Source organism: Mesocricetus auratus, unplaced genomic scaffold (assembly GCF_017639785.1).
Source record: "Mesocricetus auratus isolate SY011 unplaced genomic scaffold, BCM_Maur_2.0 Super-Scaffold_100013, whole genome shotgun sequence".
Lineage (NCBI taxonomy): Eukaryota > Metazoa > Chordata > Mammalia > Rodentia > Cricetidae > Mesocricetus > Mesocricetus auratus.
Window position 1 is genome coordinate 303,724 of NW_024429196.1, and position 22,769 is coordinate 326,492.

Here is a 22,769-nt window from a genome sequence, read left to right on the forward strand (position 1 = left end):
CCTCAACAGTCATATTGAGACCTACACTACTGGCTCCTCCTTTTCAAACCTTGAGTACAGCACAGGGTCTCCTGGGTCTCCAGGATGCAGACAGTGGCTCGTGGGACTTCACAGCTTCTACAGTAGAGGGAATTGATGCCTGTGATTTCCTCTTTTGGCATACATATACACATAAGATAGACATACAGATCGTATATTGATCTTGATTCTTAGAGAACATTTATACAACTCTTTCCTATCAAAATAACACCCAATTTAAATTCTTCACAAACTTATGGTGGTTATGAAAGAAGAAAGATCATGGCCCACTCGCATTAACACCAGAAATAGAAACTGGAATTGTACTGCATTGCCAAGGTACCTGCCTAGCATTCATGAAGCTCTGTGTTTAACCCTTGGTATTGCAGAAGTAAGTAATAATTCCCAAACATGGAAAACACCACAGAGAATGTCATGAACTATGGTAGATGTTCAGAATAACAGGACTGACTACAGATGGACACCAAGATTTCAAACAGGTCACTGGTACCTGCTGCTTGGCGATGAAGACTTGCAATCTATTCACTCCTTTCCAGAAGATTGTATGTGGCAAATTCCTATACACTAATGAGAACACTCTTGGTACAGCATCAAATAGCTCCTTCTGTGAGCCAAGGAGCTAAGCCATCCCCTGTGGGCCACAGTATTTGCTTACTTATGAGAGTGGATTTAAATGTGTTGGCACTGGCTTCATTTAGTCATGATTTAACCTGAAAACTAGCCTCTGGATTTAACTCAGACAGAGCAGACTGGAGGAAAGAGGCTAAAATCAGGAAGCAACATGTCAGATAGTAAACACAAACAGGCCTTAAAAGTTTTAGCATAAAAGAAGACTGCTACTTCTAAGTGGATACAGGTATTTTTTAAAAGATAAATAAGATCCAGGCCTACTAGCACTGACTTGTAATCTCAGCTACTCAGAGGGCTGAGGGAAGCTGATCACAAGTTCAAGATCAGCATTCACAGCAGAGAGAATTCGGGGGCAGAGGCTGCTCTCAAAATAAAAAGGAAAAAAGGGTGAGATGTAGCGGGGTGGTCGAGTACTTGTCTAGAATATGTGAGGTCCTGGGTTCAATATCCAGTCACCTGTGAATGATCAAGTCAGCACAAGAGTGTACTAACAGAAGGGGACGTCACAGCAGGAAAAATCTACCATCACTTTACACTGCAGTGAGTGAGGAGCGCGGCACCCATACACAGGAAGGAAAACTAGGTAGGGCAGCCTGTAGCTGACTGTGCTCTCCTGAGGGTGACAGCACATAAGAGAGCATATTTGGAGGAGACACAACGGTCATTGCTTTGTGTTTTTGACAGCATTTTCAGTCAACTAGCCAGCATGGTCACCTGTTGAAAAGTAAAGCCAGCAGAGAATGGCTATAGTCTTAAAAGGGTGGACAGAGTGATCCAGAAGAAAGGACCATACCCAAAAGGTATAAATTGATATTTATTGGCAAGATGGTCATATAAAGTTTGTAGTCCCTTTGATGGAGAAAGTCATCTCCATTCCCTAGTCACTACAATCCTAAGTAGACTGAGGGCCACCTAGAGATCTCTGTGGACCAGGAAAGAGAAACTGGGGGCTGAGGCAACTGCTTTCATTTTTACTATGTACAAGACAGATACTATACTTTTAAAACTGAAATTCTGAGCAATAATCTATTCATAGTTTTTTTTTTCTCCAGAGCACAGCTCAGAGCCTACTCGGGATTCTGTTAACCATAGAAGGACAGCATACCCTACTCTGAAGTTATAGCTACCTGACACAAGCTCCTCAGTAGCTGTCAGAGTCCCTCCTTCGGGCTCAAGGTTACCCAAAAGACAAAGCAAGCCTTGTGACATGCCTACACCTAAGCTCCACTCCTGGATGACAAGTTTACACCAGTGTTCCACGCCCAGGTACAGCATGACATAGCAGAGATTTTAGGGGTGTATCTAGGCTCCTGGCTAGCTTCCCATTCCCCTCACATTTCAATACAGTTCCGCATCTTGTGGTAACCCCCAGTCATAAAACTATTTCATTCTTACTTCATAACTACAAGCTTGCTACTGTAATGAGTTATAATGTAAATAATTTTGGAGATAGAGGTTTGCCAAAGGGGTCATGACCCACAGGTTGAAAACAGCTGCTCTAGATCCACTCCTGACCTCACTCTAAATAATGATGCCCCCTGTGTGTCAAGCACCATGGAGGGACTGTAGGACACTGATAGAAAGGGAAAAAACAAAGCTCTCTCCCCAGCAGCACAAGAACCAGGCGCTGTAACAAATGTTGTGATTCTGATGGGCACAATAAGGAGGGGCCAGGGGCAGGATCATGGAGCAGTGCAATGTGGATTATTTCAGGATCAGGTTCCCTAAGGACACAGTGACTGTGTGAGACCACCAGGAAGCATTAACTACAGGGTGCTCAAGTAGGAAAGGAGAAACCTCACCGAAGGGGATCCCATTTCAGAGGCTGTACGTGGAGTGGCACACCTAAACTCTGACACCCAATAAAATACTACCTCTACTACTGGGCCATCTCAATGGGATCTCTGAGCATGTTTTCATCCTTGTAACCACATCTCCTGGGGACCCAACATCCTTTTCTGAACTCCATGGGCACCCATACTCCTATATACAAAAATCACACACAGACAGACACAGATACACGTGATATAAAATAAAATTAATCTTAAAAAAGGCAATGGCCACTGTGCATCTGGTAAAGAACGAGAGGCGGATCGCACTCTGAGTCAAACCAGGTTCTACTTACACAGTGAAGCGTACATAAAAGGAAAGTCACAAAGCTGGCTTAAAATTGCTTAATTTCAAGATAAAGATGGGTGATCCTTCATCTCTCAGTCAAAGTGGATTGACAGGGGTCAGCAAAGCACCTGGCTAGACAGCTTCTGTTCAGCTCAGAACACATCCAACAGACAAACAAATATCCATTCAAATGATTCAGTCCTCCCGGATCTATACAACTGGCTTCCGTGGAGATGGCAAAAGCAGCTCACTGGGCACAGGGCCATTGCTTCATAAGCATCAGCAGTGGCATCCCCAGGGCACTTAGAAAATCCTGGCTATCTTCAGAAACATTGAAAACAGCAATACAACTCATCTCAACAAGAATTATTTCAATAGATCTTAGTGTTTTCTCAGCAATTTTTCTAAAAGTTCTTAATATAATTAACAGTCATAAGAAAACCAGAAAATTCCCAATTATGGTTTCTTATTTACCACTTAAGGTGTTATTTTTTTTCAATCTCCCACTTCAAAGGCTATACTTTAGGGAAAGATCTAAACCATAACAAGACTATCTTTCATATAAGGATACAATATATTCCAACAGCATCAGTCAGGAACTTACACAAGAAGCTCGAGGAATGGTCCAGTCAATAAAGTGCTTGTGAGTTTGATCCCCAGAGCCTACTTAGAAATGCTGGATGTGGGAACCTGCCTTTGTAAGCCCAGTGCTGGCGAGGGAGATGGAAACAGGTGGATCTCTGGGCTTACTGGCTGGCCAGCCAATCTAGACTAACAGGTGAACTTCAGGTCAATGAGAAAGCCTGTATCAAAAGAAGTAGATGGCCTGTCTGAGGATGACTTCTGAGGTTTTCTTCTGGTATACAAACACACACACACACACACACTCACACTCACACTCACTCACAGATTCATACTCACCATGCCCATGTGCACATTTGGGGGAAAAGCAATTTACACCAGAAGAATCACAAAGAGGCATTGTCACTTGGTAGGAACAACTGCACAAACCTTCATACACTCATTTACATGATTAAAACTGTCTTCTCCACCATTAAGGTGGGGTGACAGTAGAGAATGGGAAGACAGGAAGGAGCAGGCGAGAATGCAGGAGCAAAACTGCCCAGCTGCCATGCTTGTCTAATGACCAAGAGCCCTCTTTTCATCAAGATGACTATAAAGTCAGGACAAGCCATCTGTTCCACATCAAAGCAACCCGCAAGCAGAGCAGAAAGGAAAGACTCTGACTTCCAAAGCACTAGTGGTCTGGAAAATGCAAAGAAATTACACAGCAAAACACGTGAGCTGGGGTTTCACTAGCACATGTTGCATGGAGGTGGTTCATTTCTGCTTATGCAGTAGCCTAGACGCCTGGGTAAGATAACCAACATGCAATGTACACAGGCGGCCTGAGCAAAGTGAGGAGCAAAGTGAGAACTGCCTGGGTTCAAGTGAGACAGGGATGCTTGGGAGGTGGCTGGAAGCAGGGAACAGGGAGCAAGGAGCAGGGTATGGTTGGGGACAGACAATATGAAGCAACATGATTCTTCAGAAATGAGTCATCAGGATAAAGGAGAGTTCTAACACCAACATGGTCTACCCATTGGTAAACTGTACACCTTGAACAAAACGCGGTGTGAAACACAGACACTGCTTTATGGATTCAACGCAATGCATACTGGAATATTTCAATCTTAAATCTTGATTTGAAATAATTTTGAAACTAACAGAGGCTGGTAGTGTTAGTGTATGCCTGGAACCCATCACTCAGGAAGTGGAGGCAGGATGAACAGGAGTTCAAGGCCAGCCTTGGCTATACAATCACTATCTCAAGAAACAAACAAACAAAGTTGGGGACTGGGGAGATAACATAGCTAGTGACAGCCTGAGTTTGATCCTCAGAGCTACATTTTAAAATGTAAACTGTGATGCCATACACTTAAAAATTCAAGGCTGCAGAGGCTAATATAGGTGGACCCCTTGGAGCCCACTGGGTAGCCAGACAGCCCAGTCTATAAGTGAGCACCAGATTGGTGAGGCAGCTTATCATTAAATAGGAAAGAAAAAAAGCAGAGAGCTCCTGAGAAATGACACCTAAAATTGAATTCTGGTCCCCAGTGCACACATCCTAAACACACAGACCCAGAAGCAGAATGTCTAACGTTCTTTCTCATTCACTCTCTATTGCTTTGTGTGTCTGTGGTGCGTGTGTGTGTATGTGTGTGTGTGTGTGTGTGTACATATATGTGTGCACACATGCCTGTGGCAGCCAGTAGTGGACATCAATCAGGTGTCTCACTCTATCACTCTCCACCTAATTTTTTTGAGACAGAGTCACTAAAATGGATGGATAGAAAGAGGTCTGGCTGTCTCCATCTGTCCAATACTGGGATTATAGATGTGTACCACCCTGCTGTTAGTTGAACTGAGGATTCAAACTCAGATCCTCATTCTTGCATGGCAGGCACATTACTGACTGAACTATCTCCCTAGACCTCTACAATGCTTCTAAGAAAATAAATCTAGGCCACGGGAAATATAAAAAGGTGTCATTGTATGCATCACAGATGCTCTGAAAACCTGAGGGAAAAGACGACAAAGCATAGACCAGATCATATAAACTACAAATTATTCAGAATAATTCATTTTCTACTGCCTTTCACTATATTTGGTCAAATATAACTTACTGCTAACTAAGCCAAAAGAAATCAATTTACTGCTAAAATGTATCACTGATTCTCAAAACACTGACAGACCTAAAAAGAAAATTGCTAGAAAATGCAGAAGCATGAGTGGAGGAATATTCCAGCTCTAGGAAGCTGCTTCTGTAAAAATACATTCTGTACAAGACAGTAGTGGCTCCCTAGAGAATAAATGGCTCAAGAGTTTGATGAAAGTGTCCCTGCAGTGAACAGTTTACTCCACTTGCAGATTCCAGATGCTCTACATTCCTGACATCAGGGTGGAAACATTTACTGGTAGTCTAGAGAAATTTAATGCCATCATTCTTGTCATATCCCTCATAGCTTCATTACCAGCTCAAGTCTGGGGAAGCTATAAGCCTATGCTAAATGAGAAAACGAGAGTCCTCTCTATCCAGCTGCCCTGGGCACAAGAAGCAACCGAAGCATTTAGAAGCAACTGAAACATTTAGAAAGGATTTAGCAAAAGGTTTGGCAAACAGGAACAATTATGGATTTGCTTTTTTCTTAGTTTTGATACTTGCATTCTACCCAATAGGGACAGGCAGTGAACTGAACCATTTCACTATAACCTGGGGCTAATAACCACTAAAGAACGCAGATCAACGCCCAGAACAACACTGTTAAATTTTATGGTATTAATAAAATGGGACACCAAGTAAATTTTCCACTTTCTTAAAGGTAAAATAATCAGCACTATTCCTCAATTTTTCTCATTTAAAGTGTGGTTTATTTCCAAAACTCCTATATGACTAAAATACTTGAATTCAACAGAAACATTCTCCTCATTACACTATGCCTCGACTTCAAACAACATTAACACATTTGGCACACTGAGACTTTTAAATATGCAGAACGACTTAAAGAATCCCAATATTGTAGCTTGGTTAATAACAATAAGAGGCAATTCATCCAATTACCTCGGAGTCTATAAAATCAGGGTGCGTTAACAGAAAGCAAGTGCATACACTCACTCACACAGAATTTTCGTGTTTAGAAGCTATCTCTAGGCTTTAAGAGGTTCCTGTGTGTAATTAACTCCAAGTCAGTAGCTTGTGGCTTTGCATAAAGTATTCCAATACCACCAGAGCAAGCATAACAGAAGTTTGATTTTTTTCAGCAGTGTTCACACAAAAGACACAGGCATAGAAAAGTAAAAAAGGTTTCTAAAACTTGCAGAGTTTTAGCCACCCTTTAATCATATATATATCATCCCAGTTATTGAGCCAGCGAGAATGGAGTAAGTTGGGTATACAAGTTGTGGTGATCTGAATGAGAATGTCCTTCATAGGCACACGTACTTAAATGGCTGGTCACCAGTAGCTGGTGGCACTGTCTGGGGATGTTTTGGAGGGGTGGTTTTGTTGGTGGAAGTATTTCACTGAAGGCAGGCTTCCTGAGTCTAAAGACTCCCCCCCACCTCATTTGGCTGAAATGTGAGCTCTCAGCTTCTTGTTCCTGCAGCCATGCCTGCCATCTGTTACTGTATTTCCCTGCCATGATGAACCCTTATCCCTCTCCAGCCATAAGCCCAAATAAACTGTCTTCTGTAAGTTGCCTTGGTCATGGTGCTTTATCACAGCAATAGAAAGCAACTAATACACAAGCGAAAACATGTTTGCTTTTTAGGACATGAAAGGAAATTTTCGATCTATTTTGGAACTTACTGTTAACTAAAACCTAACATATAATTAAACCAGATAAAGTAGGAAATGGAGCTGTACCATACATCTGTGCCCTCAAAGGCTTATTAATATGGATCAAGTGCAAGAAAATCATCTGGAGATGGGACCATCAATAATGTTTCTCTCTGTGTGCATTGTCGTGAAATATCCTTCATTATGTCCCCAAGAAACACAAAGCAAATCTAAGATACTTCCTATCATTCAAAAGACATCAAGCTCCACTCTCATCAGGAGAAAGATACTGTTGGCTAGAAAAAAAACAAGGTACTTCCATACATGGATTTTAAAAATAAATGTGATATGCTGTAAAATGTTATTTGTGTTAAAATAGCAAATCGGTGACTTACACCTAAAAACAGAAGTCAGTGCTTCTCAACCTTTCAGTCCACACTCAACTCTTCTCTAAACAGATGAAAGTTGGCTCTCAAGAGCACTCACAGGTACCTGGGAATGCAAATTCTTTCTTTTCAAAAAATCAAAAGAGTGGCTGGGAAAGCTAAGACTACACAGAGCTGAATAAACAATAAGGTGCTGTTTCAACTCAGTTAGGCAATGAGGATGCTCTGTACACAGGGCACTCAAGTTTGGGCTTCCAGTTTGAATGAAAGCAGTCCACTACGTTAGATGCCTCTGTATTAAAACCAGCCATCTTACTACATCCAAATCGTGTCATGAAAATCCAGGATGAGAGACGTTTGTGTTATGCAGGCCTAGTGGGGCCTTTACTCCCACCACTCTGGAGGCAGTTTGACTTTGAGACCAGATACCTATCTCAAAGTGGGTCGGGGGTGGGGGTGGGGGTTGTGAATAAAATTCTCTCCAGGCATTGACAAGCATAGTCCTTCCAGTTCCTTTAAATGGATAACTTGTCGAGAAGAAGCAAAGCAAACGTGCTAACTTCACACATTCTGAATTGTGCTAGCATTTTTTTAACAATAATTAAGGCTATGACAAAATAAAGTCTTGTGGTTGCTGATTAGGTAAGCATTATATGTGCAAACCATGTACCTAAAACTTGACTCTAAAAATGGTCTAACAAAATACCTCTTCTATTTACTTTGGAACACTTCTCAGTGGTTAACTTGATTCACTTGGTGCTCTTCGTTTGATCCTTTGCATGTGTATGATGTGTGTGCACATCTGTGTGTGGGGGTAGATATGGTTGTGTACCATAGTGCATGTGTAGAGACCAGAAGATAAATCTGGTGCTCACCCTGGCATTCCACCTTGTTTGAGACAAAGTCTCCTGTTGCTGCTTAAACTGTATAAGCTACATTACTTCACCCTCAAGTTTCTGGGACCTGCCTTTCTCCCACTCCCATATAGCCATAGAAACACTGGGATTACAGATACATATTATTGCAGCAAGCTTTACATGGATTCAAATCCAAGTCTTGCCTGGCAACCACTTTACCCACTAAACCAACTCCCCAATCTTTCTCTTCAAAAGGAACTTATTATGGCATTTTCTCCTAAGTAAAAATGGCTACTTTTCAAATACGTGCCTGTGAGGAAATCACACAGGAAAATCAACTCTTGCTTCTTAGGGAGTGATCTATTGTGTATGGAGAGTCCCTAGTGGTCTATCACAAGGTCTGCAAGCTACTTTCACTGACAATTTAACACTAGCAAAGGAAAGAGTAGATTCTAGTTACCTGCAGTGAAATCTGTATCAAAAGGAAACAGTGTGGATCCATGTATGAGGGATGCATGTGTGGAAAAAAAATCAGTGAATTCAAGGAATTTGTATAATACAAAATATACACCATGATATATTGGTGTAGAAACCATTATGATGATAAACACTAGGATTGACAATCAATGAAAATTGTGTCAGTACTATCAGCAACATAGAACGTCAGTCCCAGCATTGCGGCATAAGACTATACAAGTATGGGAGCCATGGCTGCACCAGTTGCCAACCCACTGTTCAGCAGACTAGCCTGGGTTCATCTGGCTGATGAAGCAGCTGTACCTTCCCTCGGGCTCCACATAATGAACCTGTGTGCTTCATAAAAGAGGACACCCTTCCCACCAAGAGGAAGGTGGTCCTCTGATCAAAGGCAGATGAGTGATTAGCCTCCTTCCCACAGAGCCCAACAAACCCCCCAGGCTGTGAGAGTGCTTGTCAACACTCTTCAGATAACATCCACTCATAATGCTTACTATCATGTATGCCTGGGAAATGAACACTTTGCACAATTACAGAGCCACATAGCCTCCTGACTGAAACAGAGCAAGGACTTGGAATGAGTTAAGGGAAGCATCAATAGTAATTAGAAAAGCAATGCAAACACAGAGGTCTCCCAGATGCCTTTTTCCCCCACCACAGAGAACATCCAGCAGGCAGCTACATGGCTGAAAACCTTACTCGGCTATGGAAACAAACTGAAAATTGGAAACATGATGCAGTCAAATGCAGTGTACATATCCCTGAAAGCTACTGGAAGAAAAGTACACACAACTTGAGACTTGATTTTCCACAATGAAATCCACCAACCAAGGGAAAGTCGTCACATGTGGCTTTGGAGTTAGTTTGGTTTATTTTTATTTCTTTTTTTAACGTTTTATTTTTGACAAGGTTTCACTATGTAACCCTTGCTAGTCTGACTTTTTTTTTTTTGAAATAGGATATCATTGTGTAGCCCAAGTTAGCCTCAAAATCATGCTTTTCCTGCCTCAGCTCTAGCACATCTGACCAGTCCTTGACGGTTTGTTTTAAATGAAAAGTAACACAGTGTCTTAGCTAGGGTTTGTACATCATGACCACAGTAATTCTTACAAAGGAAAACATTTAATGGGGGCTTGCTTATAGTTCAGAGGTTTAGTCACTTATCATCATGGCGGGATGCAGGGCAGCATGCAGGCAGACATGGTGTTAGAGAAGTAGCTGAGAGTTCTACATCTTGATCTGCAGGCAACAGGAAGTAAGCTGTCCCACACTGGGTATACTTTGAACATATATGAGACCTCAGAGCCTGCCCCCACAGTCACATACTTTCTCCAACAAAGCCACACCTACTCCAACAGGGCAACACTTCTTAATAGTGCCACTCCCTAGAGGCTAAGCATTCAAACACATGAGTCTATGGGCCGTATGTATCCAAACCATCACACACAGTATTTTCATGACACTGGCAGAACAAATATCTATTTTTCATGATTTCAAATGGCTGCTTCTGGTGGGGAAGCTCACAATGTGTGCAGTATCCCCAATAAATTGACCCTACCACTTTAAGGATAAAAGCATTATGATTTGGGTGATGGAAATAAATTTAATAAGATTCATAACAGGACTCGTGTATTATATATAACCTAAACATTAGCTAGCCAGTATGCCTCAAAAAGGGCATACACTGCTGAGTGAAAGAAATAATGGCAGTAAAGGAGATCAGGAAAGGTTCAGCACAGAATAAAACACAAGGCAGGGGCGTGTGTGTATGTGTGTGTGTGTGTGCGCACGCGTGTGTGTGTGTGAGTGTGTGTGTGTGTGTGTGTAAGGGTAAACTACGCAAGCTTCCCACTGTCTTACTTATTATAAGAAACTTCAGCAACCACCACCTTCACCAGTCTCCAGTCACCACCCACAAAAACACTGGCTCTCTAAGACTTCATATTTTTGGACAACATTTTTTTTCAAATGAGGTACATCCTAGTTTTATTTCTAGTGCTATGATAAAATACCCTGATGAAGAGCAATTTGGGGGAGTTGTACAATTCCATCGTACAGTCCATCATAGCAGAGAAGTCAAGGCAGGAAACTGAAGCATCCGGTCACATCCACAGTCGAGGGCGGAGAAACAAATGCAATTTCTCTATTATGGTTCAAAGCCCAAACTCAGGGAATGGCACTGTCCACAACGGGTAGCTCTTAAGCTTCAGTTATCATAATCATGACGATCCTACAACCACAGACATGCCCACAAGCCAACCTACCTTGACCAAGTAATTCCCATTAAGAATCAGATCCAAGGTGAGTCAGCTTGTACCAGGCTGACAATTCTGACAACTGAAACTCACCACCATCCCAAGGTGTGGACACTTCAAATGCTGTTGCACACTTAAGAGATTCAGAGTAGTGTGTTACTATATTTGCATTAGATGCAATGGAAAAAATGACTCACAAAATTGTCATATTTTCTGTGATGCTATGATTTGAGACCAAATCCACAGTATCTCTGAAGTGTGCCTGTAGAGAACACTGGAATGACTTAATAACATGTAGCATTATGCCTACTGCTGAGAGCATAACACTATATTTATTGAAACTGAACATAAAACCATGTGAATTCAGCTTTCTGACCACAAAGTAGAAGTCAGTAACAGAAAGACAACTGGGAAAAGCCTTATTTAAATTCTAAATAACCTATTTAAAATAATTCTAAATGACCTAAAACTTAATGAGAACAAAGTGGGGTCTGGTAAAATGGCTCAATCAGTGAAAGTACTTGCTATGCAAGCCTGGCCACCACAGTTCCATCACCAGAACACACAGCTGGGGGTTGGGGGGAGAACCAACACGCCAACATTGTACACACACACACACACACACACACACACACACACACACACACACACAACATAGTAAAAATGGAAGGACTAAGAACTGCAGAAACTGATAAAATTGAGCTGGGATCAAAAGAGTAAAACTAGATACCAGATCAAAACCATCAAAGCAGAAAACATAGGCATCAAGTAGAGCTACTATGTACAACTTTAACCACAAAAGTTTGAAATTTTTGATAAAATGGGCTCAGGTGTACACAAACTGAGCCAAGAAGAAATACAAAGCTGTAATAGTCTTAAAATCTTTAGGCTAAATAATACAGAGAGTCTTATAAAAAAAGATTCCCAGGTCTAGTGCCTATCAGGAAGATTCTATCCTAGGGAAGGTAACTTCAATCTGTCACAAGCCTTTCCACAGAAAAGGAGGGAAGCATCATCGTATTGCACAATGTTGTGCAATGGGCTTTTTAAAGAGGGGGAGCTGGTCAGGCAGAGTGGTGTCAGGACTGCACTGCTGAGGCAAAGATCTTAAGGCCAGCTTGTCCTGTAAATGGAGAGCCTGAGGATGTTTTTTGTCTTCTGTTTTGTTTTGTTTTGCTTTAGAAGAAGCATTTGCCAGGAGTACTGGCACAAGCTGTTTACCCCAGCCCAAGAAGCAGGCAGATCTTTGAGTTCAAGGCCAGCCTGGTCTACATAAAGATTTTGAGGCAACCAGAACTACAAAGTAAGACCCTGTATCAAAAGAAAGTAAGTAAATAAACTCTACAGCAACAAGGAATATAAAAAGAAATTATAAACAAAACCTACCCCTGAATACAGACCTTAAAACAAAATATAAGTAATCAAAATTCACTACATTAAAAAAAGTAATAAATTGTAACAAATTTGAGTTTCTCCTTAAGAAGCAATCTGGTTTAACCTTTAAAAACTAATTAATTCCTTATAAAATAATCATATGTTCCTTAAGATGTATAAACAAACCCATGATAAAATAAAAGGCTAAGGCCAGGGGGAAAATGTCATTTGCAAACTAGAGTAAAAGGAAACCCTTTTACCATAGAAAAGAATATGCAGGCCTTTTGGTTTGCTGATCATATATCAGCCACCTCTGACTCCTCACCAGCAGGGAAGGTAAGGACAGACAGCAGAGGTTGTCCTCTAACCTCTACATGCAGAGATCAAAGTTGGATTCCTGAGGTTGATGTCTATCTGTCTTGATCCCCAAGTTGGCTCCCCAAGTCTGTCCAATACTTGTATACATATAGACAGCACAAAATAGACTAATTGGATCTTTAGAATAAAAATGTTCAAATAAATATTTTGTTTGTTTGTTTTTCAAGACAGGGTTTTTCCATGCATCTTTGGAGCCTGTCCTAGAACTTGCTCTGTAGATCAGGCTGGTCTCAACCTCACAGCAATACATTTGCCTCTGCCTCTCAAGTTCTGGGATTAAAGGTGTGTGCCACCACCACCACCTGGCATGAATCTTTTTTAAAGGCTGATGACACTGCCAAGACAACTAGGAGCTGGAAGGTGTGATGATTATAGTATGATTGTCCATTCTGAGCAGGCAGACCCAGGCTGATCGGTGCCTTCGGTCTCTGCTACACTCACTAAAGACCATGGGGAGTCGGAGAACCATCAACCTTTGATTAGACTGTCAATTGGGGATTGTTATCCAGAGCACTTGTAGAACCATTCAAGAGTCTGGGCTCTGTGGGCTGCAGTGTTAATCACAAAAGAGGAGATGGCAATGATCAGATAGATATGAAGGACAAAGAAAAATATTTCAGTAAAGGGTCACCCGAAAAAGAATTGGGAAGAGGTACTGCAAAGGAAAATAAACAGATCTAACAAGACAAAGAGGCAATGTTGAAATGATCCACTGGAGATCCAGAACCCAAGGCAGTGTGTTCTCACACCACTGTCATCGCACTGTAAGGTCTCAGACACAGGCATCGCCAGCAACGGGAAAGGGCCACTCTTCTCAAGTCAAAATGGAACAACGAGGCAACTGCGGGGAAAATTAATTTAGAAACATAACTCATCCCTTACACAAAACACCACACTCTGAAGTATTAAATCCAACAGATACATGAGAAAAGGACTAGCGACCATCATGATGTTAAGGAAACATTTGATGAATAAAATACATAGACAGTAATCCTGAAAGAAAGCAGTGTTCCACAGCATGGAGTAGGGAAGGGCAGTACACACAGTGAAAAGGCAAACCACAGAATACATAATGGATGGTGGCATTTGAAAGAATCTAATTAAGGATGAGTTGCCATTGAAGATAAATTTAATTTGGGTTTAGTGGGAATGTAATTATGCAGTGGGCTCCGTGGAATAGTTCCTCAGTGCAGTCTATGTTTAACTTATTGTTAGGGAAAGCGTGTTGAGGATGACTACAGCAGCCAAGTGCTGGCTAAGTTAGCATCCTCCTCCCTCCTCCTCCTCCTCCTCCTCTTCCTCCAAGGATTCAAATCCAGAGAGTGTACCAGTATACAGCCCTGTTCTGTTGCTTCCAGGACAGGAAGCCTGAGCCAGCCCAGGGCACCAGCCAGTTGGTAACACTCCCTAGAGCTGTAAAACTGTGTGCTAAACAGTCTGTTCTCATTCTGATCTGTCACATTGGGTGTCGTCTTTTGTGAAGAAGAGTCTATAATGTTCCACTGGTCATTTTTCCATTACTGAGAACCATGGAAAGTAGACCTTGCTAGAATTTCTGTGGGAAAATGAATGCACTTTGCACTGAAACTATCAGTTTTTAAAAATATGTCTATCAGTAGCTTTTGTTTTCATAAGAAATATACAAAAAGAGACTGGAGAGATGGCTCTACTATTAAGAGCTCTTCCAGAGGATTCACTCAGCTTCCAGCACCCATATCAGGCTGCTTACAACCATCTTTTACACCAGATTTGGTGCTTTTTTTTTCTAGCCTTCTCGGACACATGTATGCATGCATGCAGGAGCACACAGTCATGTATATATACACACAATCATGTACACATACACACAGCCACATATACATACACACACACACACTCAAAACTAAATCTTAAGAAAATGAAGTACGTAAAGAGACTATCAAAAAGTAGACAGCTTGAGAGATGGCTCAGAGCAAAGCACTCACCATATAAACCTGATGACCACTGAGTTCAAATCCCCCTAACCTGTGTAAAAAAAAAAAAGTCAGATACAGTAGCGCAGGCTCTGAGATTCCAGAGTGCCCTTACAAGAGATGGGAGGGACAGACAGAGGAATTGCCAGAGCCTTGAGGGCCAGTTGCCTTGGAGTGGTCAACAAGAGATTGTGCCTCAAAGAAGGCAGAAGATGAGGACTGACCCAAGGTTGTCATCTCAACACACACACACACACACACGCACACACACAAAAAACAGCCAAAAAAAATTATAGAAAACATTATAAAAGTGTGACTGGTAGTTAATTATAAGATTATACCCCCCTGGATTATAAATATTTTACTTCTGTATTTTAAAATGCCTATTACTTACATCTATTTTTGATATTTATAAATTATATGATTTTTTCTTAACAGAAGACTAACTTTCAGCCTATACAAATAAATATGGTTCGGTTCCATTTGGAGAATTCAAGAGTAAACAAAATTCTACCACACTGCAAAGGACTACTGAGGCAAACCATCAACAACACAGTCTGGTGTACAGCAGCAGCTTTTACCAGACCCCCATCTCTCAGGTGGTATGGCTAAAAAGTGGGTATTTTCAAGGTCTCCAATTTCCTACCATAGGTGGCAGTCATATGGACGTTGGTGTTATTAGCACTTTAAAAACTATACTTATAAAGGCTTTACATTCATTTCTGTACAAGTATATTTTATATTATATTTATACAAATAATATTTAATGAAATTACAAAATTAAAACTAACATTTAGCAAAAGCATGATTGTATAAAATTTTTTAAAGTATGCTCTAAGGAAGGAGTAAAATAGTAAGATGAACTCTAGCTGAAGACAGGCATAGCCCACGGCTTAACAATTCTCACACTTCTATTCACGCTAACTGTACTTGAATGAGTACATAAATGAATAGTGAGATCTCACTCCTAAGGAAGGAACTGACAAATGTACAAAGGAAAAAAAAAACTAAAACTATCTGCTTACTAACTTAGAAGTTGAAATATAAATAAGCAAGTGTTTACATTAGCTTTTTACAACCACAACTGACCTACACAGGAATATTCGTATAGCCTTGTGGGTATTAGACATGGATAAGTAAATACTTATCCAGTCAACTGAGAGGGTCTAAAGTCACTGTGGTGGTTAGAAAGAAAATAATCCCAAAAGGGAAAGGCACTATTAGATGTGACGTTGTTGGAGAAGGTATGGCCGGTTAGAGGGAGTGTGTCACTACAGAGGCAGGCTTTGAGGTCTCATATATGCTCAAGCCACGCCCAGTGTCAGATCACTTCTCTTGCCTGCAAGTCAAAATGTAGGAATCTCAGCTCTGTCTCCAGCACCGTTTCTGCCTGCATGCCACCATGTCGCACCATGATGATACATGACCTAAACCTCAGAAAATGTAAGCCACCCCACTTAATTGTTTTTCCTTTATAAAAGTTGCATGGTCATGCTGTCTCTTCACAGCAATGGAAACCCTAACTCAGACAGTCACACTTCAGAAGCAGTAAGCAAAACACCTGTCCATGTCTCCATTTCTAATCCTATTTTCCCCTGAAAAGAAACCAGGCTCCTTGGAAAAAATGGCTACTTGAAGAACAGGGCAGGAAATACTAAACATGAGCTGATGCCCCTTGGCTACCAAAGTGAGAAAGAGCTAGAAAGTCAGCAAGCCCACATCGATGGAGGCTTTCAAAGGAACTGACTGAAGAACTTTCAACAGGCAAAGCTAGACTAACTGTGGTAACAACATAAGATAAGACAGTGCTGACTTCTAACCCCAAACAAGTCAAGTAGACACTAGTCAATGCCAACAATGAACATGTGAATAAATGGGGGAGAAAAAGACAAGAATCCAAGAAACTTACACAGATATTTCACCCTAAATGGGAGAACAGAATGTACCCCTGGTTAAGTATGATTGTCTCCTGAGATGCCCACAGTTAGGAAAAGGAGAGGAACTTGAGAGTGGAGAAACCGAGAGTCAGATGAATGTGAGCATCAGCCATCTCGGTCCAAGTGTCAGCATACGATGGCATTTACCTCTATTACCCAAAGCATGTAACTCCACGTCCTTCATGAGAAAAACACAAGACAAATTCAAACACAGAGACCCTTACAATATACCTGACAATAAGGACGTGTTAGTCAAGACAAGCCTCAGAAAGCATCAAACTCAGGACAAGTCACAAACCCGCATGCAGCACACTGCTCTAACTAACAGCCTGGACCCAAAGGCAGAGGGGGCATGAGAGAAGAGGTAAGGAAACAGGGATGGATTCAGAGTCAGGGTATCTGTATCAGTTCACCGACCAAAAGGAGTTTGGTGCCTGGGTGCAGGAGGTTAACAACAGAAGAAACTGGGTGTGAGGTACACTGCAACGTTACACTACCTTTGTAATTCTAAACTTACTATAAAAATTGGATTATTAAAATTTTTAAGATGCAATCAACAGGTCATTATAATCCAGAAAGAGAACCAAGAATGCACATGGCACTCATATACAGTAAAAGAAAGGCTACAAACTAATGTGGAAAGAATGGAATATGGGGTCATTAAGTCTAAGATGATTGACAATCTGTGCAAGAAAAGGTTAGATCTCTGCCTCATTCTGCGTTCAAACTGGAGTCAAATTAAAATTCCATGTGTAAAAACAAATCTTTGCATTTATTCAAAGAAGTCTGAGAGAATATATATGCTCTTGGGCAAGTGGAGACGTACTTAAGCTGAAGGGGGAAAAGCAGTAACCAAGATGTGCTTACATGATTTTCAACTCTGTAAAAGAAATGGGACTATTTAAGGGGGGAGTAAAAAAGAAAGACAAGTGGCCAACTAGAAGAAATGGCCAAAAGAATTAATATATAAAATGTAAAATGAGAAATTCTGCAAATCAATTAGAACATAGTAAGACAACACAATAGTGGAGAACAGTCTGGATAGACACATCCCAGACAAGAAAGTGCATTAAAAAAGGGAAATGTGGCCCACAGAAGAGCAATCCACCATGATCACTTCAGAGCCCATGTTTTTCCTGTCCGATGACAGTGAATACAAAGACTGACAGGCCGACAAGAATGTGGAGAGCTAGGGGCTCTAATGCACTCACACTTGGCTAACTGGCTTAACAAGTCTGGAGGTCAACTTGACAGCATCACTAAATGTGTGCATGTCTCCTGCTCAAATATTTACAAAAGGAGCAAAGATCAGAATTCCCTTTACAGCATTCTAGACCACAACATTGCGAAGTCACGTGAAACAGCATGAGCCCCCAGATGTTGCAGGTGTGCAGGACAGATATGTAAATAAACATGCATGACACACTATACATTCATACACTCCCTGCAAATAGCCCTCCAAGACAGCATTTGCTATACACAGGCACAGAACAGGCTTAGGATGTGGCTCAGTGGTAGATACTGGCCTAGCATGCACAGGGCTCTAGGATGAGTCCCAAGCACTGCAAGAAGAAAGAAACAGAATACAATCGGCTGCATAAAATAAAATCTGTGATGTTTTTGTTTGTTTTAAGAAGAGTCAAACATGTTTTTTTGGTGCCATTGACCAAACCCTGATCCTCACACATGCTAACCATGAGCCCGACAACTGAGCTATGTGAACTGTTGAACACACACACAACTCTCGCTGAAGACTTATCAAGTGAGAAAAAGTGGGACTGAGGAGAAGAGAATGTTTTCATGTTGGCTGATGAAATTCACTTTGTTTTTTCTTAATGGAATAAGCACAAAGCGGAAGGTGGATGAGTGTTATGAGTTTCTCATTAAAAAGCCTTTCTGAGGCTGAGGAAATGGGTCAGAGGGTGAAGCGTTTCCTGTGTAAGCACAAAGACCTGAGTTTGAATCCCTAATATCTGCATAAAAAAGCTAGACGCGGTGCATATGTGACTATGTGATCCCAACACTGTGTGTGTGCATGCACATGTATGTATGTGTGTGCATGCATGTGAGAGCATTGTGTGGCAGGGAGACAGGAGGATGGATAAGGCTTGCTTGCTAGATGCCTAGCCCCATGTTTGGTGAGAGACCCTACTTCAAAGGAATAGGGCACAGAGTGGTAGAGCAGGCTATCCACATCTTTCTCTGGCCTCCATATGTGCATAAAGGCACACACCAAAACACACATTTAGATACCACAGATACACACAGCATTTTCCCAAATGACCACAACAGGCACCTAAAGTTAGGCACCTTTCTTCAGTGAGCCCACAAATCAGTAAAGCTGTAACCTTGCTCTCTTGGAGACTCAATAGCAAGATAACATCAAAAATGTTGCTAAGCAACTTAACATTAGTAAACAGAGTTTCAACTGCACCTGCACAGGATGTCTAAGCAGGGACTCTAAGCATCACACTCCACTGTGGCTTCCCTGAGCGCACTGGCCTGGGAACAGGCATGTCTTCCATGCCTGACGCAAACCTTCTGGCACACAGGTTCAAAAACACCAGAAAGCAGGTGTCATAAGTCAACACATTTCTGCTCTGTATGACAAGGCTGTGTAAAAAAGCTCTTTGTAAATTCTATCCCATCCATGCTACCTTCTGTGACCAATAGCTCTCAGTTATAAATGCTTGTTTTCAACAGCCTTTGAGTTATACACCATTAGCAATGCTTTGCTATCAATTAAAGTTAACCCAATTTTGGTGAGTAGTGAAGTATAAAATACACTACACAACCACAGTATGCTTGTGGCTAGAAAATAATTACCCCATCACTACAAAAAGTTCAATTATTCATTTTACATAGCACAATAAAACATGGAACTATATAAAAACAAAAATTAACATCCTAAGAAAGAAAAACACTAAAGCTTACCAGAATTTAACAAAAAAATAAAATTTCCTCACAACAAAAAGTAATCCACAGTTTGAGTCACTAGGAGGGGAAATCACTGCAGTAGGACAGAGATCAGCCAGACTGTACTTGTGAAGCGTAAGCACGGAGTGTGCTTAAATTGCAAACAATGGCATCTGCCAGGACAGCAACTGGAAAGGATGAATGTGGTGCCCATGGTTGGAATGGCTCGGGTGGAGACAGTTACCTCAGCTGGCAAGAGTCATGTGGGCCCTTTGATCAGGACGCCACGCCACTGCGACACACAGGACGTTGCTTTCAGCCACATTATGTTGCCACTTCTTTTAAGGAGTCTTAAAACTTCAAGGAGTGGCCTGGGCATGGTGTCACTCATGACACTCCTGGCCCTTATGAGGCCGAGGCAGGAAAACTGCGCTTAAAGGCTATTCTAGGATACAGAGCAAAGCCCTGTCCTCAAACAACACACACACACACACACACACACACACACACACACACACACACACACACACACAAATAACAAAAACAAAAAACCGCACAGCCTCCTTCCCAATCGCACTAATTCTTTTCTTTCTCTTTTCTGTTGAAGATTAAATCTGGTGCTCACACACATTAAACACACACCCTGCTGGATTTCAGCCCTAGTCCCTCCTTCTGAACAGTTCTAAAAAGCATCCGGGAATCCATTTGTAAATAGTGCTGACATCAAGGAAGCTGACAACTGCTAAATTGGGTCAGAAAGGTGATTTTATGGACATGATGTGTGCTTTGTTTCTAAGAAATATTTAGCTAGTCCAGAGACTTATGAATCTTACAATTGATGGGATTTCTTGAGTGTTCTGATGACGCTGTTGTTTTTAACATTTACTTACTTATTGTGAGTGAGGGTCAGAAGATGTGCACAGAGTGAGTGTGGAGGTCAAAGAATAACTTTCAGAAGATCTCTTTCTACCATGTGGGTGAACTCGGGTCATCTGTTTTAGCAGCAAGTGCCTTTACCCACTGGGTCACAGCAACAGCCCACTGTTTAGTTTTAATATAACTTCTGAATGATATGTAGAGACTTCCAGATGTATTTTATCCCTGGTGGTAGTTTAAAAGAATAAAAACAGGAAGCAAGAGGTCCAAACAAGTGTGACAAAAATTTCGTGCCTGCTGTTAACTGTAAGTGACGGCAGTGTGGATGGGTATTACGGTATTTTCCAGAACACTGGGCATTCTCAAATAATTTATTTTAAGCAATTAAATGCACAGGGTTGCTCCAAAAGCAAGAAAGGGTATGAGCACGCACCACCACCACCACCACGTGGAGAAGAAAGCCGTCTATCCCGCAGTTCTTCTGCCTAGTCTGGAGCTTATTCTCATTGGTCTTACGCTTCTCATGTTGGTCAAAGAGAGACAAATGTGGTCTATTTGCACTCACAAGGCTACAGTCACTGGGAAAAATACTGAAGTAAGAATGTAGGGAAAACTGCCCCCCTTGGGTTCTCATACCCATGTCGCCAGCAGATCCTGTGGACAGTGCTGGCATGCTGCAGGCTGCAGGTGGGTGGCTGCCCTCCACTCTTGTGCCTCAGGAAGCTCCAGGGAATTCAACGGTCTGCCACTGCTGCACTTCAGACGAGAGTCATATGTCCAACCCCCTAGGAAGAAGAGAAACATTTAAGCATTTATATATGTATAAAAAACTAATTATCACTAAATCAAACATCCGATCACTAATTAAAACTTGTACTCAACACTATACCAGAGAGATCACAATTCTACAGAATGCTTTCTGCAATAACAGGCTGATATTTAACAAGGGACTTTCTGATTCTGACGTGAACTGAAACCATGCCTCCCCTGCATGTGTAAAGGCTTCTGGAAGACTGTAGCACTTGCTTTCTGAGCTGCTGATCGGATGCATCATACCTTTCAGAAGTCAGTCTCTCCCTCTCTTACCCTGATTCTAGCTTCCTTTCCCAATATGTAGCAAAGACTATGAGTTACCAGCAAGCTACAACTCTGTTTCCATCCAGTTCATTCTAGTACAACAGCTGCAAAGTTCTCTACTGCAGGCTGAGCGCATCTTGAAAAACTTACTCAGCTAGAAGCAGGGCATTGATACAGATACACAGAAGTGGTAACAATATGCGCTAACCCGTCTTTTAGTAAAAGCTAAGCTGGATGCATCCTGGGAAAAAAATGCATTGTTTTCAATAACAGGAATAAATTTATCTCAAAATAAGCAGATAAGGGAATATAGTATAAAAGCTGTGCAAGGTTAACTCTGGCTTTACTTGTAATACAGCTGGTTCTGAGATCTTGGGTAACTTATTTAATCTTATTAAGCCTTAATTTCCTTATGTGCAAATGAAGACAATAACTTAGAACTGTATAGTAATTAAATATGCCAAGGTATACAACAATGCCTTGCATGGAGTAAACAAACAATAAAAGCTGTCGTGTGATTGTTTATTTCTCTAATTCAGGCAATAGAATTATAAAATTAAAACATAAAAGAAAGCAGCAAGATTACAATCCACCCAGCCTAGCACCTAAGAAAGAGTCCGCCATGTGTTTTAAATTTGGATCATTGCAGACTAACAACGGAAAATACACATCATTTACATTTTTGTTGAAATCATAACTATACAATTCATTTTAGTACATTTCCCCCTCCCAATTTGCTACACCGAAAATTCGGTCATTTAAATGCATATTTTAACATATATTAAAGACAACAAGAAAAACAGACACTGTAAACACTGGGAAACGATTCACTTCAACTCCTAAAGCTTCTAAATCGCTGATTCATATCACAGAATCACAGAAAATGAGCTTGCCAGCTTTTGCTTGAGAAAAATACAACTGTTAAATTCCAGTAAAGCCTTCTAAATTAGCATTTTAATTGTCACAGTGAAAACTGATATTTAAGAAACCCACCATCAAACAGACTCTCTTGGACGTGACTGTCTGCTGTGATGTCTTGCCATCTGCTTTACATTACACCGAAGGCAAACACAGCACGCATACTACACACCCGTACAGAGAGAAGTGCCAACTAAAAATAAGGCGCAGTTATTTTAATTCCAATTAAAAATGTAACTC

General features: G+C 41.2%; 1 protein-coding gene across 4 annotated transcripts in view; it reads right to left on the reverse strand.

Moving 5' to 3' along the window:
* Window positions 1-22,769, reverse strand: part of Mpp7 (membrane palmitoylated protein 7) — a 201,238-nt gene that overhangs the window by 124,025 nt on the left and 54,444 nt on the right. For all 4 annotated transcript variants that reach the window (XM_005083443.4, XM_040755245.1, XM_040755244.1 and 1 more), the window contains exon 2: window positions 21,171-21,319. In XM_005083443.4, the coding sequence (XP_005083500.2) occupies window positions 21,171-21,207 (37 nt within the window). In that variant the 5' untranslated portion in view covers window positions 21,208-21,319. The remainder of the gene's footprint in view (window positions 1-21,170; window positions 21,320-22,769) is intronic.